This window comes from Orbicella franksi, chromosome 3 (genome assembly GCF_964199315.1).
Source record: "Orbicella franksi chromosome 3, jaOrbFran1.1, whole genome shotgun sequence".
Classification (NCBI taxonomy): Eukaryota; Metazoa; Cnidaria; class Anthozoa; order Scleractinia; family Merulinidae; genus Orbicella; species Orbicella franksi.
This window is the reverse complement of record NC_138147.1, coordinates 18,394,048-18,416,706: the sequence shown is the minus strand read 5'-3', so window position 1 is coordinate 18,416,706 and position 22,659 is coordinate 18,394,048. Positions and strand designations below refer to the sequence as shown.

Here is a 22,659-nt window from a genome sequence, read left to right as displayed (position 1 = left end):
GTGGATAAAAGCTAATAGATATTGTAAGCACATTTCCCTTTCGGATATTTCGTTTGAGAATTTGGGACTACTTTTCCGAGACGTTCCGGCCGGGTAAGCCAGGATAGTATTTCTCATATCTGTGAATTCCCGCCGAAATTTCCGGAAAACGTTTGGTAAATGTTAAATAATAGGTTTTCATTTAGCCAAAGCAATCCGTAAATCACCGGCCCGGCTTAAGCTGTTTAAAGTCAAATGGAAAAGAAATTTTCGGGAATATCCGTTTGGGAACTGTGGACTACTTTCCGACACCTTTAGAGGGACTCCCCTTCTTCTGTTTGGCACAGAACGTTAAAAATGCTAAACATTTGCTTAGTGCCCCAGTTTCCAATCTCACATCAAGGGAGAAAAGTAACCGTAAACTACCGAGAACCAAATTTTAAATAGCCTGCGTGGCAGTCGATTCTTTCCCAAGCGCACGAGAGGTGAAAGAAAGGCTTTACATTTGGCAACCCCTGTGGAGGGCACTTTTTTATGGGGCGCTTATTGGAAGTGGCGCTTTGTAAAGGGTACTTGGTACCCAGGCTTCCTCATCTATTGTGCTTTTTTGGCGGTTTTGACGATTTTGGCAATTTTCAGAGGCGATTAACGAATGGCCGGGAAATATTTCTGGCATACTGTAGAGCTCGAGATCGCTATTAATTCACCAACACAATAGCAGGACGGAAGGTTGGCATGTGGAAAAGATGTCAGAGTTCAATTTGGACGAGTTTGCATATCAACGAAAGCGTTCAGCATTTTCACGTGATAATTCACATCAGCCATGTGCAGCCTCTTCTTCACACTCGACGAAACACAGCTCGGAAAATAATTCATCAGAGAGCTCTTCGAATTCTAGCAATGAGGCAAATAGTGAACTTGACCCAAATAGAGACAGCACAGGTTTAACAGATTCAAATCTTGCCCAAACTCTTGTCGACATGATGGAGATTTTTCCAAGCGAAACTCGGCTTCAACTTGTCGATGCCATAACTTGTTCTAATTCGCTCGATGAAGCAGTCAATTCAGTTTGCGATAAACAGACTTCAAGTTCTGGTAAGTTGAGGGCTTAATTACTAATAAAACTGTCATGAAAATAATCGCAAAAACTCGTTCTTAAGCTTTAGTACTGTACTACAGATGCCGGATATTGAGTGCAATGCAAATATGATGAAAGCATTGTAATCACTGACCCGGTAAAAATTACTTGCTCAATGAATATGGTGATGGAAAAAAACACTGACCCCCCAGTCCATGGACTACCCAAATGGACTACCCAAAAATGGACTAACCCTAAAATATAATAACGCCAGCATAACATAATAATAATAATAACGCCAGCAACCAGTGTTTTTCTCAAATGCGTTGTAAACATTCAGATTCAGGCTGTTTGCCTCCAAATTAATTGGGAACAATTAAGGGCTGTTAATAGATGGAGAGGAACTGAATGTTCTGACTACCTTGTTAATTTGTCATTGTTCCTGGAAAGTTTACCATTCAGCCATTATTTCTTGTCATCTCCTATCATGTCATCGTTTAGCTTGTGCATGTGTAGTGGCTGACTGAATCGCATTGAATAAAACTGAAAATCACCTGTAACATTAGTTTACGTTTAGTAATGTGCAATTCCTAAATCAAATGTTAGACTGGGTTCCTCGCTTACATTTCAATGGCTTTTCAAGTTATTATGTTTACACTTGTATGATCCTGATACTGATTGGTTCCTCTGATTGATAACAACCATTGATAATTAAATGATGAAATTTGGTTTGAGTTTATGCTTTTTGCACCATTTTGTGTTCAGAAGTTATTCAAAATGGTACTTAGAGGCTGTACAGGATGATCATAAGCGGAAGTTATGTGTAATTTAAGTATACTAGCAGCTAAGAACAATAAATAGTACTTATTTGGAATATTATTTTGAAGGTTAGTCCATTTTAGGGTAGTTCATTTGGGTAGTCCGTGGACTGGGGATCAGTGTATTGTCCATCACGCATTGAATATGTATATTCATTTCAGACGTTTTCTTTGTGTTGTCGGTTGGTTGATTTCTTTTGATGAAAGGTGTTGAGCACATAAAATTAGTAAAAGTGTGGTGTGGTGTACTATTCATACTACACCGTGGTTATTGCTCTGCCAAGTCTGGTATCTTCTAGAGTATTAATTTTATTTATTTATTCGTTCATTCGTTCGTTCGTTCGTTCGTTCGTTCGTTCGTTCGTTTGTTTGTTTGTTTATTTATTCAAGCTTACATACATTTTCTACAATTTAATGGCTAATATATCTTATTAATAAATGGCAGAAAAGAAATAAATACGATGACAATAACAATAATAATCATCTGTAACAAAATTCTCTATTGTCATTGGTTCTGCGAGCACCTATTTGTTGCATAATCTGCACATGTTCACGTGGGTGTCCAATTACAGGTATCTAATTGCAAGCTTTTGTTATTGGATACCTATGCCATTTTCCTGTCTATTATGCGCACTGTAACATTTGGCTTACTTCTTAATGTTTCCTAAATTTTTTGACCTTTATGGAAAATGCTACTCCCTTTTTTGATCAAAAGAAGTTCTCAAAAGACTCTTTAATATTTATATTTATTTATATATTGGACCTCCTGTCATGAATACAATAATTTTTTCAGGGAGTAATCATGTTCATCATTCCAAATCAGCCTTGTGCTGCATGTTCATCAGATTTTGAAATTACTCACCCCCTAACTCCCTGAATTGTGCTCCAATTACGATATTTACATGTACGAACTGGTCTTCTTCATGAACGGAAGAAAAGAAACAAATATAATGGTAATATCATGCTGCAGTAAGGATAATAAAATCTGATAGTGATGGGCATGCAGGCTTGTGAAAACTTTATCTTTTTAAAGCAGCTGAACCCTGTCAATCTCTTTCACAATGTGCTAAGATTTTGTTGGTTAAATGAAATTTATAAATTTCAGATCAGAGCAGCCATTTAGCTATTAGCTTCTATATACTTTTTATTTGTTCTGGATGGGATTTTACCAGCTACAGTGTATGGTCTTGTATTCCTAAATACTGTATTTTTTATGTTTTGTAAACTTAAGGTAAGTAAACGTGTGTGTGTTGTTAACAGCTATGAAAAATTATCAGTGAGTAATATATTGACTGAATTTTATTTAAGTTGATTGCAGAGACAAGAATTTTGAATGTTCAGGAAAGAAGAGAAAGAGACATCGTTTTCTTGAAGATGATGAAGATATTGACAAAGGAACAAAGAGGTCCTGCCAACTTGATAACAATGTTTTAGACCACAATAAGTACAGGAATAACTCAACACAAAGTTCACAACCAGTGGATGCATCCAATGAAGATGGTACTGGTGAGAAATGCTCAGATCAAGGTGAATAAAAATTTAATGGTGTTTTTTTTATAAAATTTTATTTTTAAAAAAGTTAAGATTAAGATTTGATGTACTGATTTTGCAGTTTTAACAGTGCAGTGTGAATGTCATGTACAATGTAAACTGACCACATTTTGATGTTCATGCTGCCAGCATGTGTATAATTATTTATACTGCAATCATGATGTACTCAAGCACTTCAGATTTAGTGCTGCATAGGACGGCACAAGAGCAAAAGTATTAAAGAATGTTGCCTTCAAAGAAGCTCTGCATTCATTTTTAACTGAACTTCTTTATAAGAAAACTCACCTCCAGGTGGTCAAACTAGACAGGCTAAATTAGCCTTGCTGGTCAATCTGCCCAGTTGCCACCCCTTATAAACCCCTGAATAAGCTCCACTCCCAAATAAGGGTTACAACTTAAACACTAAAAATTTAAAGAGTGTCACAGTGCTCTTGTGAGTAAATACAGTATACTAATTATGCGATGTTTTCTGCATATGGGTTAAACTGACCTACATGTACCATGATGGCTATAGTGGGCATGTCAGTATGTTATTATTATATTATATTATGTTCATTTTGTTCCTTTCAGACAAGGTTGAAGTTATTTGTGTGTCAGATGATGAAACTGGTGACAGTGATGTTGTGGTAACCGTTATCGGTAAGTATATCAAACTCAGAGTACAGTATAATTTTCTCTTTTAAGAAACATTTGCATAAATTATTATAATTGTTCTTTCTACAAATAGACCTCAGCGGGAGAACAGGGCTGCAAATAATTTTTTCTCTTGGTAGGACTAATGTCCAACTAAGACACCATCTTGGTCAGACATATCAAATTGTGGTTGGACATCACCAAAAAAAGTAAGATTTACTCAAGGTAGATTTTTATTTCCTCACCGTAAAATGATCTACGGTCCAGACATCATGTCCGACCACAGTTGGGATTTCGTCAGACGTGAGCAAATTTTGGTCGGCCAATGACGAACTGTTATTTGCAGCCCTGGAGAACCAATCAGATTTGTGTATTTCCAATGGAACATGCTGAGTGTATACTTACTTTAGGTTGTTGTTTGCAGATGAGCTAGTATCCCAAACTTTCCTCGTTCTCAAGGATTCCAGGATAGCTTTAGCACTAAGACGTGCAGGCTACTGTGGCTTAACTGCACAAATTCACGTAATACTATGCATTCTTGTATAAATGCATGCATGCATTCATTCACAAATCTATTAATCTTCAAGATGTAATTGATTTTTACTGTTCATTTACCAAATGAATACTATTCCACCAGCAGGTATATGTTGCAGTTTGCAGGTCAAAGAGACTTGTTTATTTGAGTTGAACTCGAATAAACCCCAGTATAAAGGCTAACCGCAAGCAACCTAAGCTAATTTAGGCTAACCGGAGTGCTATTCAGGCTAACCGAAGTGCTAAGTAGATTCACGCAGACTTGAAAGTCAATTTTTCAACCTGCAACCTGCAACTTGCAAAACATACCTGCCCCTATTCCACATTCATGTCTTTTCAGATTGCACAGATAATAATTATTACATTGCTGATGAGAGTGATGAGGAGGACTTCAATGACGAGGAGATGGTTACTATTTTGTCATTTTTCAATGACTGTTCTCTTCAAGAATTGACATCTGTTCCTACCTTGTCAGCCAAAAAAGCTGAGAAAATTATCAAGATGAGACCTTTTGACTCCTGGAATGATCTTGTAAGGATGTTTCTGTTAACAAACCCCTACAGTCTGTATTACATTGTGTAGGTTGGGTATAAATGTAGTTGTCAAAGAAAGAGCAGTGAGAAACAAGGGAGTTCTCTTTAAAGCCAGGGTGTTTACAATGTAGGCTATGCATGAGAGAATTGAACAAGCAGACCAATTTGCCAAGGCTGAAATGCAGATGTAGTACAAAAGCAGAATGAGTATTTGACAGTATTTGCTTTTTACAGCAATGAAAATTTTTGAATTCATTACTAGTATATACAAGATTGATTTTTGTTTGTTAAGCTGAGCTGTACATACTTTTTTGTTTGTTTTTTTTTCACTGTGATTCTAAATGTCTTTGTGTGTGAATTACATGCAATGTACTCTCATTTGTTTTGTTATTTTTTTGGTTTTTTCGTACTATTGATCCCAGACATCTGTTGAAATGGCTTTTTTGAGGCCTTTTCACACACCATTGGTTTCAGCCATGGATTCCAAAAAAGTGTTCACCTATTGACAAACATCTCTTGGCGTGGATGGCCACAGTTTTTAGCACAGCTGTTGCAAATTCCTCAAACGTGGCAAGTTCAAGGCAAATCTTATCCATGCCATGAATTTTGCATCTGTCTGAAAACTCTCCTCTGTAACATAATTATCTTGAATTGTCTCCTGCTAGAAAGTGCAAAACTCAAAACAAACTGTGGAGCAACTTCCCCATCGGCAGGAGATTCACTCATCACACTGTCATGAAATTCATCATCACAAGACGATGCCTGCAATTGCCTGAAAAACAAGCCATTTCAACAGATGTCTGAGATCAATAGTAAATACATGTACATGTACATGTACATCATTCCTTTTACTACAAAAGTTTTGTTCATCTGATCTTATTTCATAATACGTGTAAAGATGTTAAAGATTTCTTTTCCTTGACATTTTGTTATTTATTTTGAACACGTTTACATGTAGGTTTCTAAGCTAAACTCTGCCAAGTCTTTGTCATCCCAGGTAATTTTGTATGATTTCTTTCATGACTGATTTTACTGAAACAGGGTTTTTCAAGAGAGGCTAACCACTGGCAAAAGCCATGACACCTATTTATGATCTGGGCCAGTTACTCTGCGTGGTTATTCATCTGATTATTTCAAATCTGATGGCAAAATCATCCGCTTACTTACTCCAATTAAAAATATGCCTTCAAAGCCTTGCGGCAACCCTGCTGAAAAAAAACAACAACAACAACAACAACAGCAGCTGATCGAGAGTTGATTGTCTACTGGGTTAGTGGTCCATTCCAATGCAAGAGATCACTGTAGCCAGTTAGCTCATCAGTGCTGGTACTTATTACAACTCCATTTTCTTTGGTGGCCTACAGAAACAGATTTTGCTACATACATGTACAGGTGTTGTTACAAGTACTCCTCCTGAATGGACTGCTAACTTACTAGTCCATAGAGCGTGTCCAGCAGCCATGCAAATTTATTGAAACAACAGAATTTAATGTGTTCACTTGAGAAACACCAACATGGCCGCAGTTTCATTGTTTTGGAACACCAATATGGCTGCCATGACATCATGTGCATTGCAGTCTTCCCTCAGTACTTTGTTATGGTACTCTGTACCCTAAACAGTTTGCATGTGCCAATTAATATGGTATAACTGTACTATACTCGTTGGTCAAAAAAGGCTTATGTTTTTGGTCAGGAGATGGCCATCTTCTTTGCTCCTGTGAGTGGAGCATAAGGGTGCTTAGTAAAATATTCCATCCTACATGGTCTTTTGCTTGCCCATTTCAGCTAGTCTGGACCCAGCCCAGGTCTTTGTGCTTAGCTTCAACAGTTCTCCTCCATACACACTGTAATCTTTGGTCTGCCATACCTTAAAAGAGCCTTTATAAGACAGCGTATGAAATCAGATCTTACATATTAATTTTTTTTCATCCCTTTATTAATATACATGCGTATATTCAGACGTAAGCTCAATCATGCATTGAAAGTGACCCCACTACCTTACATGTATGTTCCCACTGCAATCTTTTGTTTTAATATTTTTAGATGTCATTTTCTTTACAGTTAATAGACAAATGCCAAAGTCTTCTGGAGGAGCGTAAAGTGGTTGAGAATTTGATGAACAAATGCGAAGATATCTCAAATAGAATTCAAGACATGCTGAACTCAAGATTAAATGTAAGTTGGATTGATCAGTAAACAGCATACATGACAGTGGTAGCTTCATACATGTAAGTAAGCGTAAATGACGATTTCCTTGGTCATTAACAATATACATGTAGGGCATCACTCCTTCATGCAGGAGAACTTGTTTTGTTTCAGTTTGTTTAATCGATTGGTTTCTAAGAAAAAAAAAACCTATGTTGACAAATGTGCAGTTGTTATTTTAATTTATTTTTTCAGGCTGAGGAGGGTGATTCTTCAAATGGTAAAAATGGAGCTGTAATCACTTCACAACCAAAAATATTAGCAAAAAGGTACATTTCACTTGTGGATGATTTGCTTGCAAGTCCACATAATCACAGAAAGCCCACATCATCAGGACAACAGTCTCTGTACTTTTCATATAAGACTCACAATCAGTCTTATTATTCCAGAGGCATACATTTATAATTTTAGGATAAACATGCATGTATGTTTAATCAGGACTGTACATGTATTTCTCAAACTCATTAATAATTCACGTTAAAACATAGGAAATCACAACGGTGAAGAAGGTTTGGATACGCTGTTTTAATTAGCATAGGTTTTGATGATTTTACTTCTCCATTTACTCCGTAGTTTTTGTTTCGATTAAGAAGATATATCAAACACTTGAGACAGCGTTTCATTGGCTATGCAAACACCTCAAATTTTGTCAAAAATACTCTCTTCTCGGTGCTTGGATATCCCATGAAACACTGTCTCTCGTGTTTGATATATTACGTCCAATAATAATGATAACAAGTTTCTTTTAAAACGGTCATTTTTGTAAGTGGGTTTGAGATAATTGTAGTAATTTGTTCTTTTGATAGAAACTTGACAGTTTATCTCTCTTAGCCTCCAGCTTAAGCCATATCAACTGACAAGTCTTAACTGGTTGGTAGTGATGCATGAGCAGGGGCTAAATGGAATATTAGCTGATGAAATGGTAAGGACTTGCTGTCACTGAAAGTAATTAAATAATTTAATGCACTTTTTTAAGTTGAACCTCTCTACACTGGCCACCCTGGAGACAGAGTTTACTGGCCATTAGTAAGAGCCACAAATCTTTCAATAATAATAATAATAATAATAATAATAATAATAATAATAATAATAATTATTATTATTATTATTATTATTATTATTATTACTACTATACTATTACTATTATTATTATTATTATAAATAAATAGATTTTATTTTACATAGCGCCTTTTCTAAAAGGGCTGCTTACACTACTGAAACATACAAAATACTTATAGACTAGTGCATCGTAAGTTACATGTATACATGTAAGCTCAAATAAAAAGGAGTTTCGAGTAGGCGTTTAAAAATCTCTACCGTACTAGTTAATTTAACATCTTGTGACAGTTCATTCCACAGTTCAGGAGCAACAACTGAAAAGGCCTGTCTTCCACAGGAGTTAAGATTAAAACAAGGTTTAACTAATAAATTCTTAAAAGAGGATCTTAGATCTCAACTGCCCAGGACAAAAATATGTGGCCAGAATAGAAAGGTGGCAGTTGTGTGGACATGGTCGTCTGTATTTATCATTTTCCATTCTTGACTGATGAAAATGATAAGAACCTTCAGTTTTATGACCAATAAACAGGATCATTCATGTAGTGAATATTTAAAAGATTACAAGTACTAAATAGCTATCAATTTTTCTGCAGGGTCTTGGGAAAACAGTTCAAGCCCTTGCTTTTCTTGCTCACTTGTGTGAAACTGGAGAAGAAGGCCCTCATCTGATTATTGTCCCATCATCAACACTAGGTCAGAATTTTGAAAATTCTTTTGGTTTCCTTTTGATTATTTGTTTTTCTCTCCCAATTGGTAGCTGCAAGGAATGGTAACTAAAATGTATTGCCATGAATTCTCATGTTGACAGTGTGCAGGGCTCAAAAAAAAGGTGCTGTCCAGTCGTCAGAGACAAGAAGGTTTTCCTGCTGGGCAATTAACTTTCCATTCTCACTTGACCGCTGGGCAAGAGATCAGGCAAGCTGCCTGCTAACTAAAGCATTGAAAGAGCAAACTCAAGACTTACCCAGGACAAGCAAAATTTGAGAGTGTTTTTTGAGCCCTGAGTGTGAATAAAATTTTATGCAGTTATTTCTAGGACAGAGTTGTAATCAGAGGTCTCAGAGGTCTTATCGTAGCTTCTTTACGGTACATCTGTATGTCATTGTTTTAATACTGTTGGAATAATTGATTGTTGTGATGGTAATGAATTTAATATTTAGATTTTACTGAAAGTTATCTTTCACAGTTAATTTTGCTTGTCGATAAATTGCAGACAACTGGTGTAGGGAAACCAAGAAATGGTGTCCATCAATAGAATTCTTTTTATACTATGGTAAGTCCTGTCAAATTAGATTTTAATTCTCATAGTGAATTGTAATGTGTGGCTCTGAATCTCTTCTTTGTAATTCTTTTGGTCTTTTCAAAAAGTTGTATCTTAACAAGCTGGCTGATCATTGATGAATACTATAGGCAATTGAGGCTACCAAATTCATTTTCTAGTTATTAGCCCCAAAGCTGAAATTAAGGGCGTTTTGACAGATAACACTGCTGTTGTGGTAATACATGGCTTGAAAAAAAGGCTGTCCGGTCATCCAGGACAAGTAGGTTCTCCCTCTGGGCAAATGCCTCTTCATTCTCACTTGCCTGATGGGCAAGAGATCAAGCAAGTCATCTGTCAACTAAATCATTAAAAGAACCAACTAAGACTTGCCCAGGCAAGCAATAATTATTTGAGAGATGCTCTTCCTAAGGGCAAGCTTTAATTCAAGTTTTTTTTCGAGCCCTGGGTAAACCCTCAGTGTTATTAGCTTATGGCAAGAAGATGAGCATACGTCTACAGTGTAGCATATCTGCCAGTGGTTGGTCATGAGCATTTGCTTGATACCACTATTTTAATATTAACTGGTATACCGCACTGTACTGTACCCTACCCTACCCTACCCTACCCTACTGCACCGCACCGCACCGTACTGTACAATAATGCTCCGAGCGGAATGAAACCAGGACTTCTTAATACAAAATTAGAGTATTTAGCCTAGTTATAACTTATTTGAACTGTTGATCCCTAAAGCGTATGTATTATAGTCACTTTCATCAGTAAGAAGTACAGTTAATTCCCATCGTGTTTTTGACAGAGAAAATTGAATCTCCCTTCCCCTTTCCCTCTCCTATTACACCTTGCTATGCAGGCTAATTCTTCAACAAATTCTTCCGCAACTTAACTAGGATAGATGCAAGATGTCTGTCTTGCTAAAGATCTTGTCATGATTTAAATGTTTTTTGTGTGTGTGTGTATGTTGAATTTAAAACTGGACAGGGAGTCAAGAGGAAAGACGTCACCTGCAGGATGAGGTGCTTGATAGAGAAGTGAAACCTGAGATTATTATTACCACGTGAGTGCATTTAAAATCGTGTTACTAATAATGTTTCATAGTCACAGGCAGGATGACAGATGTACTGTAGTATATATGTAGTAAAGTCTATAGATGGATTTGTTGTTAGTCAGGATTAGTGAACCAGGTGAATTCAAGAGAAGATGAAGGATGAGAGAGTCATCCTCCATAGAGGCCTTAAACCCAAAGTAAGATATTTCTCTGTTAAGTTACTTTTAGATCACTCACGCCTGGTTTCGGAAATCCCAGGAGGGTCTAGAAATAGCCAATCCTTTGATGCAGAGTTTGCTAACGAGGACAGTCCAAGCAGCTTTACACACAGTTTTATCATCCATGACAACATCCACATACCTCACATGGTAGCATTAACCACAGAAGAACTGGGTACCATGTCTAAAAATAGCTTTAGAGGCATTATCTTGGGAATAAGGCCTACATATGGGGGATTAACTCGCTTACTCCTCATCCTCTCTTGGTAAACTCCCATGCAAAAAGCAGCTAGCAAATTAGCAATAATTTACTGTAGGGGAAACACTGCTGACTACCAGCACATTCTAACAGAGCTGACATTAACATTATGCCATTTTATTGTGAGCTGAATTGATTGATGGTATTCACTGGTAGTAGCACCCCTGTCAAAACGGGTTGAGCCTAATTGTCAATTTAAGAATTAAGGTAGCTAAACTCTTAATGAATAGGTTTGTCTTCAGAGTATACTGTGCTTGTGTGATACATATGGGTTATTGACCAAGCGTGAGGTCAAGATGACTGGTTATTTGTCAAGTTATTTTTATTTATTTATTTTCATTATTTTTATTAATTTTTATTTATTTATTTATCTTATTTTCGCATGGTTATAGACAGAGACAGAGTCAAGGTCCATAAACATGCATCTTGACTGAATATCCAACCATCTTGACTGAACAAGCGTGGTCAATATGTAGGATTTATTACATGGAAAAAGAGCAGTGTTTCTTTCAGGATAAAACGGGTAATCCCATCGCTCGGGTAGCCAATCGCAGCCTAGGATTCAGTTTATCTTGCCTGCTCATGGAGCTAGCCATATGATTTTATTATGGTTGAGAGAACTATTGGCTGTTTCAAGTGGAGATGTTGCCCCACTTGGGTTGAGTTTAGGGAATCGTAGAACTGAAGTGCTGCTGTGAACTCGCTTATTCCTGTACTGTACAAAGTTATGAAAACTGAGCATCCTTTCCTATCTGATTGTAATTTTGCCACTTTTGTCCTAAGCTACGCTGTTGCCACTACAAGTGATGACCGTGCATTCTTGCGAAAACTTAAGTGTCACTATGTGGTACTAGACGAGGGGCACATGTTAAAGAACATGCAGTCACAGAGATACCAGGGACTTATGAAGGTCAAGGTAGGTGCAGTGTGTATCTCGCTATTATAATCCAACTATAGCACCCGCAATGGAGTACAAATAATGTGGGAAACGAGAACAATATCACACCGTACTCGGTATTTGTGCATGCATGTATAGTGAATAACAATTGTGACTATTAGAGATTTCCTCTACTGTTAAATCCACAACAAGAAATCTTTTTCATCTATTTCACCAGCTTTTACATATGTTAATTTTTCCTGTTTTGTGTTTTCCAGGCCCGTCGACGACTTCTTCTCACAGGGACCCCGCTACAGAACAACTTATTGGAACTGATGTCTCTTCTAAGCTTTGTGATGCCTTGCATGTTTGGTGAAAGTGTACAAGGGATCAAACTACTCTTTTCCAACAGCAGAATGGTACAAATATCTTACTGTCTTGTTTTTCAGTCTCTCAACGTGATAAGCAGACGTTCTCTTGCACAGTCATTCTTCTTTCATGTCGCCGAGCAGTCTGAAATTTGACATGGCGTAGCCCCACATTAATCGGGGGTGACGCCTCTGGTTGGTTGTTTTGAATGTTGCCGTGTAAGAAACGCCAACTAACCTAAAGTTACATGTACATCATCAACATGGAATTTTTCCGGTCGCATCTCGGACGCCCCTCTAATGGAAGAATGGAGCGCGCGCAAAGGGATACCGGTGGCCCATAAGCCCAGAGCTTATCTCCGGTTTGTGTAGCACAAAGCGACTAAGAGTAATTCTACTCTCTCCTGGATGCGATGCTGGTCCATCGTAGGGTTACCCTTCAGCATTAAATTTGCCTGTACCCTATCATACACCTGGGTCGAGAGAGGCACTGTGAGGGTAAAGTGTCTTGCCCAAGAACACAACACAATGTCTCCCGCCAGGGCTCGAACCTAGACCACTCGATTCGGAGTCCAGCGTGCTAACTATTACATGTAGTTCACCATGCTTCCCACGTTTCATGTCAACCCCTAGATATAGCTAAACAAATTTTGCATGTGATTGTGAGGAAAACCAGTACTTGAATATCGCTGAAGTGTCCTTGACACTTAGATCATTGAATAGTCCTGAACAATGACCTTGTGTTCCTCAAACCTAGATTTGTCAGTATTGATTGATTCCAATTAGCGAGTATTTTCAACGAATTGATAACAAATCGGTCTTGGTATTCCACTGATTGCACTGAGCTGTTTATCTACTTGAATCTGATTAAAGACCCTCGGTGAATTTGAAAACGCATCTTTATTTCTATGTTTAGGCCTACTGTCCACGCTAATCCGTCACGAAAACGGAGCTTTTCGAAAACGCTCTTCAAACCGGAGGAATTTGAAAATGCTGGCTTTGCGTTTGTGAATGAAAAACATTTTGAAAACAGAGCTTTTTTTTTTGACACAATAATAATCATGTGATTTCCCCCCCCCCCCCTCCCCACCTGGGTTTTCTTCAAACACAAATCCAAAATTAAATGGCCGATGGTTGTTGCGTTTTCAAATTTCATGGGCGTAGTATGGACGGGGCCTAAGTTACATTAACCTCCGTCGCGATTTATTGCGGCTAAGAATTAATTAAGATTAATTTTACTGCACTTCACTGTTTTGTATTCGTAGAATGGTGAACCAGGAAGTAACTATGAGAAGGCCACAGTCGCTCAAGCCAAGAGGATCATGAAACCTTTTGTACTACGAAGACTCAAGAAAGATGTAAGTACTCATTACTTAAAAGCAAAAACAGGATAGGCTCATACTACTGCATGGGTCAGCTAATTTGATCCGAAATGGAATGCAAATTTGCTTGTTTTTTGGTCACAGTTCAAAACGCCTAACTTCTGACCTGAACCAGGGCGCTTTCCATTCAACCAAAACTTCTTGAACTTTCGAAACGTTGGCAAATGATATGAAAATGTCCTTGCAAAGTTTCCGGAATATCCGAAAGTTGTAGAACTTCCGAAATGCAAAAAAATTCATCCGAAAATTCTCAAGATCCCGGGAACGGAAATTTCCGGTAAGAATTTTTCGAAAAAGTGCGTGCACCTCGCAAGGTTGTCTTCTTTTCGAAAATTCCGTTAATTGCTGTTCCGTTCGCCACTAGAAATTCAATCCGGAATTTTTGGTTGAATGGAAAGCGCCCTCAGTTTCGCCTTACCAGACCTGAGCTGATCACTGACTGATCAGTTGCTGTATTCTCAAGAACTGCATTCTGTAATCAGGATCGATTTATTGAATAGAAAGAACTTATTGCTCGCTATTTTGGCGAATCGTTTCATTCTTCAGGTTCTTCAACAGCTTCCTGCAAAACATGATCATGTAATAAAGGTCGACCTGATGGAGGACCAGCGTCAGTTGTACAATGACAGCTTTGTAAACTGTTCAAAACAATTCAAGCAATCGGGTAAGATGGCAGATACCTTTTTAAAGGAGCTCGGTCATGGTATTTTGAGTACAAAATTACCATTAAATTGAAGATAGTAAGCTGAAAATAGTACATTACTATGATAGAAAACACCAAAAAGATAATAATAAGCCATAAAGGAACAAGGACGGTTAAGGATGGAGAAGATAAACACGGATTATTATTCAACTTTCATACACTGTACGTATTCCGATTTTCCGATTGGCTTATTTGTACCACGTGATGCTGGGTTGTGACGAGACAACCACCTTGACGTCATTATCGTGGTGTAATAGCCGTTCAACACACCACTGTCATTACACCATGGCTTCGGCTGACTCAAATATAGTGGTTTCAATGCAGTGTTTCTTTGTGCAGTGTATTCAGTTTGAATAATAAAAATGTTAACGCACTCATTGCTCGTGAATTATCGGGATTTACCTGCACGAGTTCACTAACAATGAACTCGAAATTTTCAATACCGCACTCGGCAAAGCCTCGTGCGGTATTGAAATTTCTCATTCATTGTTAGTGAACTCGTGCAGGTAAATCCCGATAATTCACTCGCTAGGTGCGTTAACCTGCAATTACAAACGACGAACTTGAAAAATTTAGGCTAAGCTTTTTAAGTTGCGAAACCGTGGCGTAGCTCCTTTTACTCACAGATAAGTTTGTCGACAAGAGATCTTTAACTACGTTTGCACCTTGTCCCATTTCAGACCGCGTATTTTGTTACCCTCAAGAGTTATTTCTTTCAAATTTAATCTCATATGTGTGAGAATGAATGATTAGTTTTAGACGTATAGGTACAGGAACTGTTAAGCACTAAAGAGCAATGAATCATCCGAGATAAAAAAAAAAATCACTTCAAGTGTCACGATATTTAGCACTGCTGTGCAAACTGGGCACACTATAAATCGAGAAACAAATTTGGTGAAATCCAGATTTTTCGAACCTCCGAGGGAAACGAAAATTGGTTTGAAAAATCGGATAGTTCGAGAAATCTGGAGTAGAATTACAGCGTTTCACTGAGGCGCGGAAAATGACTTTTGTTTCAATTTTTCTGGAGGTTTGAAAAATCGAAGTTTCGTGAAATCGGAATTCCACTGTATTGTGAAATAGAACTGAGAGCGTGTTAAAAATCCCAACTGGTTGGTTATCTACAAGACGTGGGGGAGTTGGAGTTAATCTGGGACCATTGAATAGAAATCCATCCAGAAGCAGGGAGGAAAATTTGAACCCGGGACCTCCAGGTTGCAGATTCAGCACCCTAACCACCAAACCAAGCCGCCTTCTTAACTGGATACTTATCACAATTTAGGAAGCTACGGGTCTACTGACTGAGGTTCGGCTTAAATCATCGAATGCAGTGGAAGCTCTCCACAACGGCCACCTTGGTGCAGGTGGCCTTTAGTGCGGGATGTTAAACTGTATTTGCTCAGCAAATACAGTTATCATGGTGCATGCACATTTAATAGCTTTCCAACGAACATAAAGATTTTGCCACCTAAGTAACGTTTCAAGGCTATCTCCGATTTTTTTTCTTAGGTTATTTTTTAGAACATTTTCAATTCGATATCCAATTTTTATGAGAACGCTATTACCTTTTTAAGCTTTTTAATTTTTTAAACATTTCAGCGTATCTTTTAAAGTAGTTAGTTTTTTATAGATATATATTATTTATACATGCTCTTTTATGTTACGTTATACAGGGCCCCCGTTGATACCAGTCCTGCGACTGAAGGGGTCACCCTGTTTAAATATCGATTATTATTATTATTATTATTATTATTATTATTATTATTATTATTATTATTATTATTATTATTATTATTAGCAACACGTCGCCTTTGAATGACGCGACAACGTTCCAAGTATTCGTGAGTACTCGCGCTAGTTTTTGATAGGATAATAAGAATCAGAAACTCCTCGGTTGCTTTTAGCTCTACGAAGATTTTCAGGGAAAATCCAAGCATTTCGGAAAGATATCCAGTCATGGTACAAGGCAGTTATTGAAAACAGGTTTCTGTTCAAATCCTCGCTGAGCCATTGCATGCGAAGGAATGTCACAATATCTGGCTTGTAAGTGTAACCCTCGCTCTCTCTTTCTCAGATGCAGGTTCGCAGTACAGTAATATTTTGATGCTGCTTCGCAAGGCCGCCAATCATCCTTTACTTCTTCGCAGCCACTACAAAGATGACGTGTTACTTAAGATGGCCAAGAAGTATTGCAAGGTATTGTTACAAGTGTTTATCTGTGATCTTTATCAGACGAAGATCCAAGTTATCTCTTATCTTTTCACATTCAGCTGAGGATAGCTTTGACGTCGCTACACAAGCTGAATAGATCAGTTTGATAAATAGTCTTGTGCGCACGAGCTTTCCTGGGTCGTCACACAATCTTTCCTCGTGCTCGGGGAGAAATGCGTGACGAACGCGTGACGAGGCCAAAGAGCGTGCGCGTAGTAGACTATCTGACGAACTTTTTAATGCTGTTCAACAGGATCCTGGTCACCGTGACTCCGAGCCAGATCTGGTTTTTGAGGATATGACAGTCATGTCAGACTTTGAACTCCATTGTCTCTGTCGTGAAGAACAGGTAAGTCGATTTGCAACTTACTCCCTTTCATATTTGGCTAAAAAAAAATACTCCGCGATGTTGTGTACCTTGTAGATAGATTCATATACAAGGCATTTTAGGTGCTTCATTACGTGTCTAACATACATCAGTAAGAACATGTTTGTTCGAGAGCGATTTCACGGGTTAGCCTTATTTTTTAAAAACAATGTTACTATATTTAGAGAGGAAGCCATATCAGCCTTACCTGGTTTTCATGCGGCTCCTCTATCCTGGTCGAATTGGAATTTGAAAGGTTGGTTTTTGAGGAAGGAGGAACCCGGAGAAAGGCGACAACCAACAACAAACTCATCCCACATATGGAGCCGGGCCACATTGGTTGGAGACGAGCGCTCTCACCACTGCGCCATCCCTGCTCCCCAAGCTCATCGGTCGTGACCATTCTCAGTCTTTTCTAATCTTAACCCTTCCTTGTTGTTTTTTGCTCAATGTTTACCTTTTCTAACTCGTTAAGCAAGAATTACTTTTTGCTTTAAATCAGTAAAGGTACCGTTTTGTGCTGCCAAATATATGACATAGCCCCATCTTAAAGCATCTCAAGTCATCGGCATTTTTTTTTGTACCATGTTTCAGAGGCTGGCGGATCATTGTCTTAGTAAAGAGATCTTGTTGAAATCGGGAAAATTTGTCTATCTGGACTCTCTGCTTCCGAGCTTGAAGGAGAAGGTTGGTATTCGTATCATACCATGTATACAGACGTGAAAAATATTGGTTGCATGGCAAACGAAGTAGTCTTGATAAAGACAATTGGCCTCTTACGGTTATACTACGATCAAATATTGTAAGAATTCTCGTGCCCTTATTTACAATGAATTGGGAAAAGCCGGCAACTTTGAGGTGCATCTCCGCTGACAGAGTTAAACCCTCTCGATTTCCTCTCAAGACATGTAAGGTAGATTAAATACTGCTTGCATCCTTTTTGTAGTATCCGTTTTACAAAATAAATATTACTGAACGTTGTGTACCTGTAAATTAAGCACAAATACAATTTGGATCATCAATCTTGTACATAACTTACATGGCCTTATTCCGCGTTTTTTTTATGTTTGCTTTGTTTTCATTTTTATTTTTTATCATGCTAGAACTGTCGCGTACTGTTGTTCAGCCAGTTTACAATGGTAATGGATATTATAGAGGTCTATCTGTCAGACAGACGCCATCGTTACTTGAGACTGGACGGTCAGACGTCGGTGGTGGACAGGTAGGTCCACCTAACACATTTGATGATCCTATAGCATGAAGCATTTTAGAAGCAATTTTATCAACAGAGTAGTAATTTACACAAAACTTGAAATTTAGAACTTCATAGCATACATGTACTGCTGGCTTATTACCTTCTGTGGCACCTTATAATCCAGTTAGTAAGTCCTGCCTACAATTTCAAAGGGGCTTGTAAAGAGGGACCTTGTATCCTGGGGCGGCTCATAACCTTCGGAAAGAGACCCGTTCTGTGTACCAGCTAATGTGCTTGCTCCTTCTGTATGGAGGTGGGGATTAAAACATAGAGGAGAGCAAAATTGACGCACCTAGTACTCTTAATCCGATTTTTCCGTTGCCTTCACATTCTAACAATTGATGCGCATTGTAATATTAAGGCACTGTTTAAAGTGATACCCTTTTCCTTGAGGTTAAGCATATGTACTTATGTACTTTCCTGACGTAAAAGTCTAAACCCGCGTATTTTTGTTTTCCAATTTGCAGACAAAGTCTTATTGACAAGTTTAATGGCGATCCTGATATCTTCGTGTTTCTTCTTTCCACCAAAGCAGGTGTGTAATTGGAGTGCGTTTGCTCATTTGTCGGTTAAGGGTACGCAGGGTTGTGGTCCGACCACACATAAGCACCTCAATTATGACCCCCAGTGAGAGGGCTCCTAATATAAGGGTGCACTAAGACGTGATGCGGTCCCTTAATTACGAAATGAACAAGAAGTAGATCTTTTTAGAACAAATATTTACAAGCGTAAACAAAAGTTTCGTTCAAAAAAAGCTTCAGACTCTTAAGACAAGGACTGAACTGAAATGGAAATTCATCTGGGCATCTTATGGGCCAATCTATTTAAGGAAAGCTGAGTTACATCTAGCTATCACGATTACAACCAACGTCCAATTGTAAATGTACAACGTCACTGGAGCGCTGTTGATTTACACATGAGTCCCAGTGTTGTTTCAGGCCTCTTAAAATGCTCTTTCAAACTTAACCGAGTGTTCTTGCGTCATTTCCAGGAGGCCTGGGCATCAATCTAACCTCAGCCAATGTTGTCATCTTGCATGACGTGGATTTTAACCCGTACAACGACAAACAAGCGGAGGACCGCTGCCACAGAGTGGGCCAAACAAGGTACGCATGCATAATCAAGTACCAGGATACACTACGCTGGAGAAGTTTGAAAACGTAGCTAAGTTTATTTCCACGGTTAGGCCTACTGTCCACGCTAATCCGTCACTAAAACGGAGCTTTTCGAAAACGTTCTTCAAGCAGGAGGAGTTTGAAAATGCCGGCTTTGCGTTTTAATGAGGACGGAAAACATTTCAAAAAATGAGCTTTTCGAAAACGACGAAGTCACGATAATCATGTGATTTCTCTGCCCGATTTTTCCTCAAACACAAATCCAAAGTGGCCGGTTATTGTTACGTTTTGAAATGTCTCCAGCGTAGTGTGGACAGAAAACCTTTGATGCGTTTTCAGAGTGAAAACGCCGCTTTCAAATTTCTCTGGTGTAGTGGGAACAGGGACTAAATTCCATGTGTATTTTTGTTAAATTTTAATAACTACCTCAAGCCCTTAGGAGCGGGCGGGGGTAAGTTTGGTAAGTTTTTCTGATTCTTGATGTGTTTCTTTGACGTTCTTTGCGTGCGACCCCATATTGGATTTGGTATGATTAAATTTCAAAACCCAAAGAGGGCTCGGTATGATTTTAATAACTACATGTGTAAAATTAAAAGTATATAAAGATGAAATTTTTCCTCCTCCTCCTCCCCTTAACATTAAGAAGTAACTCGTTATTCACTGTATGAGGTGTCAAATTCCATAGTATCATTTTGCGTTTGGTTAATTAAGAGGGTAAAAAGAGCGGCAAGGCGTCCGTGACTCGCTCATATCAGAACTTGAACAATGAAACCCTTTTATATCCAAGCTCAAAATATTATTTCTCGCGGCTTATTTTCGTAAATTTTATTTGCGTTGTTTTTAAGAATTTTGAATTTTCTGTATGGAGAGACAATAAACCGTAATTGTTGATCAGTTTTATTATTTTTCATCAATCACTCGCTTGAAAGCGTAGTCGATTCGTTAGGGAAAAATCAGACGCTAATCGCAAGGGTAGAACCTCGATTGCTGACAATTGTCTTGAACGTTTTTTTTTTTTGCGCCTTGTAGCTGATCTTTTAGTTGCTCAGCTTGGTTTACCCAACTGGTTGAACTGACTTGGAATTTTAAGTATTTTATGCGGTAATTTATTCGGGAACATTTCACCGACAGAGTCGTAACTGTATATCGCCTGATCGCTAAGGACACGATAGAGGAAGGCGTGCTTCAATGTGCACAGAATAAACTCCGACTAGAGCGAGACATGGCCGCCTCAGACGAAGGTGAGTTACAAAGGAGTTGTTATTTGTGCTTGTCTGTCGTTGCATTCCCCCCTCCCCCTTCCCCCGCCGCCCCCCTCCTTGTCCTCTACTACCATTGTTAAATACGAGGTCGTTGTATTGCAATGAGAATATCGGGCTGTCGTAGAAGTCACAGTACACGTCACTATGGACCACCACCCCACAAACCTATTGTTTTCATTGTTTTCCACGTTCTTTTGTCTTTTTGTTCTCTATTGTTTTACGTCAGCTGTGTCTTCTACACCTAGTAAGAGCCGAATATCGTACGTGGACAATTTGTACTTTTGAAGATCTGATCACTTCAGCATTTTATGACTGGTCCAAAGGGAAGCCGAGACCCGGATGTTGAGGGTCGAGGGGAAACAAAACTCACTGTTTCCTGTGGTGCCAGTCAATAAGTGTTTTGTTTTACCTCCCAACTCAAAAAGAGAACAGACTCCGAAAAAATTATTTGCTTGACGCCGTCTGGCACACAAATTTGCCACGGTTTTAAGTTGCACGACCTGATCTCGTGCGGGTCGAGAGTTGTTGTTTCCCGAGGGAGTTAGTGAGGTTTGACACCTGACATGTTCTCCGGCTATCGGAAAGCGTATTTGAGTTGGGAGGTATAACAGTAATTTTCGTTAACCCGTATAGGGTCTTACACGATGTATTTGTTTGTAATTTAGTTTTTGTTATGTGTGTGTGTGGTTTTTCTTTTGTTTACTGACATGGAAACTAGAAGCTGTGAACTGAATATATCTCAATTCTCTGCTCGTGTTCTTCTGCAGATGATGTAACAGCACCAAAAGATGTATCAGAACTTCTTAGCGAGGTGTTTAATTCTTCATGACCCATTCTCTAACGAAACGTTAGTATTAGATGATATTTTGAATTGAAGAGAAATTCATTAGATTTCTAGCTGAAGTTGAATGTATACATAAAATGTAAATTTATGGTAGGATATAGAAAATGGAACAATTTTGAAAACTCTAACGTAAAGAAATGTAGTACATATAGAAATACGTTAAGATGCTTATTAATATGATAAGAGCGCACTGAACCCTATACCTCGTGTCACTGAAGTTCATTTCCTTAAAGTTGAAACACGATCTTTGTATCCATTCTTGCAAAGTCCTTCGATCTAATTTCAGAATGTTTTAAGGGAGCTATGTCACAAAGGGCTAAGCTTGAAAAAAATTCAAATACTTTGTCTCTCTTAAGCCTTAGTCTTTTACGGTCATAACCCCCCGTGTTTAAGTTCAGTTCATTGTTGTTTCGTTGACGTTTTTCTCTCTTGTAGAAACCTTTAATTTTGGGGCTTCCCTCAGTTGGAGAGTTACTTTAAACATTTGAAAAATGTTTTTGTCTGGAATTGGTCATTTCCGACTTACCTTGTGTCTCTGCTTTAGAGCGAGTCCTGGTGCAAAACCTTTTATATGAAAATGAGTTTGATTAGCATTAAAAAAACCTGTAGGGGAAACACATTTCCAAATGAATATTTTTGCATTAAGACTCGTTTTGACACATAACAAAATGCAACTCGGAAATGGCCTTTTGCTTTGCGCGTTCGCGACATTCCCTCGTCCATCTCCTCGCAGCATTGTTGGCACTGCTATGCCAAAAATTTTAAACAGCGACAAAGTTATTGTAGTAACGGTATTTTGGATTTTGCGAAACAAAGTTGACAATCTCAGGCTATGGTATTCAACTTCGTTTCTCGTGACACCTTTTCGAGCGATTTGTTTTTTTAAGACCAATTGCGTTAGGTAAAACAGTCAAAGGCGTTCAAAAAATTCAATAATTTACTACAACACAAGCGGATTGACACTGAATTCGTGTTAATACGTAGTATGCTTTGTCTATGTATTACATGAAGTCACGTGATAAATTGTATAAAGACAACTCTATATTTTGTTCTCGAAATAAACTGGTTTTTTTATGAATTCTGT

General features: G+C 38.3%; 1 protein-coding gene across 2 annotated transcripts; it reads left to right on the top strand.

The window, feature by feature from the left end:
• Positions 1-593: 593 nt before the first annotated feature.
• On the top strand, positions 594-22,653 carry LOC145482579 (SWI/SNF-related matrix-associated actin-dependent regulator of chromatin subfamily A containing DEAD/H box 1-like). Of its 2 annotated transcripts, XM_081461175.1 has the most exons (23): positions 599-1,074; positions 3,184-3,402; positions 3,997-4,065; positions 4,934-5,124; positions 6,085-6,123; positions 7,188-7,301; positions 7,527-7,600; positions 8,163-8,253; positions 8,984-9,083; positions 9,604-9,663; positions 10,648-10,723; positions 11,975-12,107; positions 12,347-12,487; positions 13,702-13,794; positions 14,365-14,482; positions 16,596-16,717; positions 16,986-17,081; positions 17,694-17,786; positions 18,203-18,321; positions 18,822-18,889; positions 19,346-19,460; positions 20,601-20,710; positions 21,499-22,653. In XM_081461175.1, the coding sequence occupies exons 1-23, from the start codon at positions 726-728 to the stop codon at positions 21,558-21,560; spliced, it is 2,652 nt and encodes an 883-aa protein (XP_081317301.1). In that variant the 5' UTR covers positions 599-725; the 3' UTR covers positions 21,561-22,653. The 2 variants fall into 2 exon arrangements, with proteins under 2 accessions (XP_081317300.1, XP_081317301.1); XM_081461174.1 differs by lacking the exon at positions 21,499-22,653 and having other exon boundaries at positions 594-1,074; positions 20,601-21,491.
• The last annotated feature ends 6 nt before the right edge of the window (positions 22,654-22,659 follow it).

Bases quoted from the DNA above. Each gene is read 5' to 3' on its own strand.
- LOC145482579 (XM_081461174.1), top strand. From the start codon at position 726: ATGTCAGAGTTCAATTTGGACGAGTTTGCATATCAACGAAAGCGTTCA. The intron at 14,483-16,595 runs GTAAGATGGCAG...TCTCTTTCTCAG, and splicing joins AAAACAATTCAAGCAATCGG to ATGCAGGTTCGCAGTACAGT. The intron at 16,718-16,985 runs GTATTGTTACAA...GCTGTTCAACAG, and splicing joins TGGCCAAGAAGTATTGCAAG to GATCCTGGTCACCGTGACTC.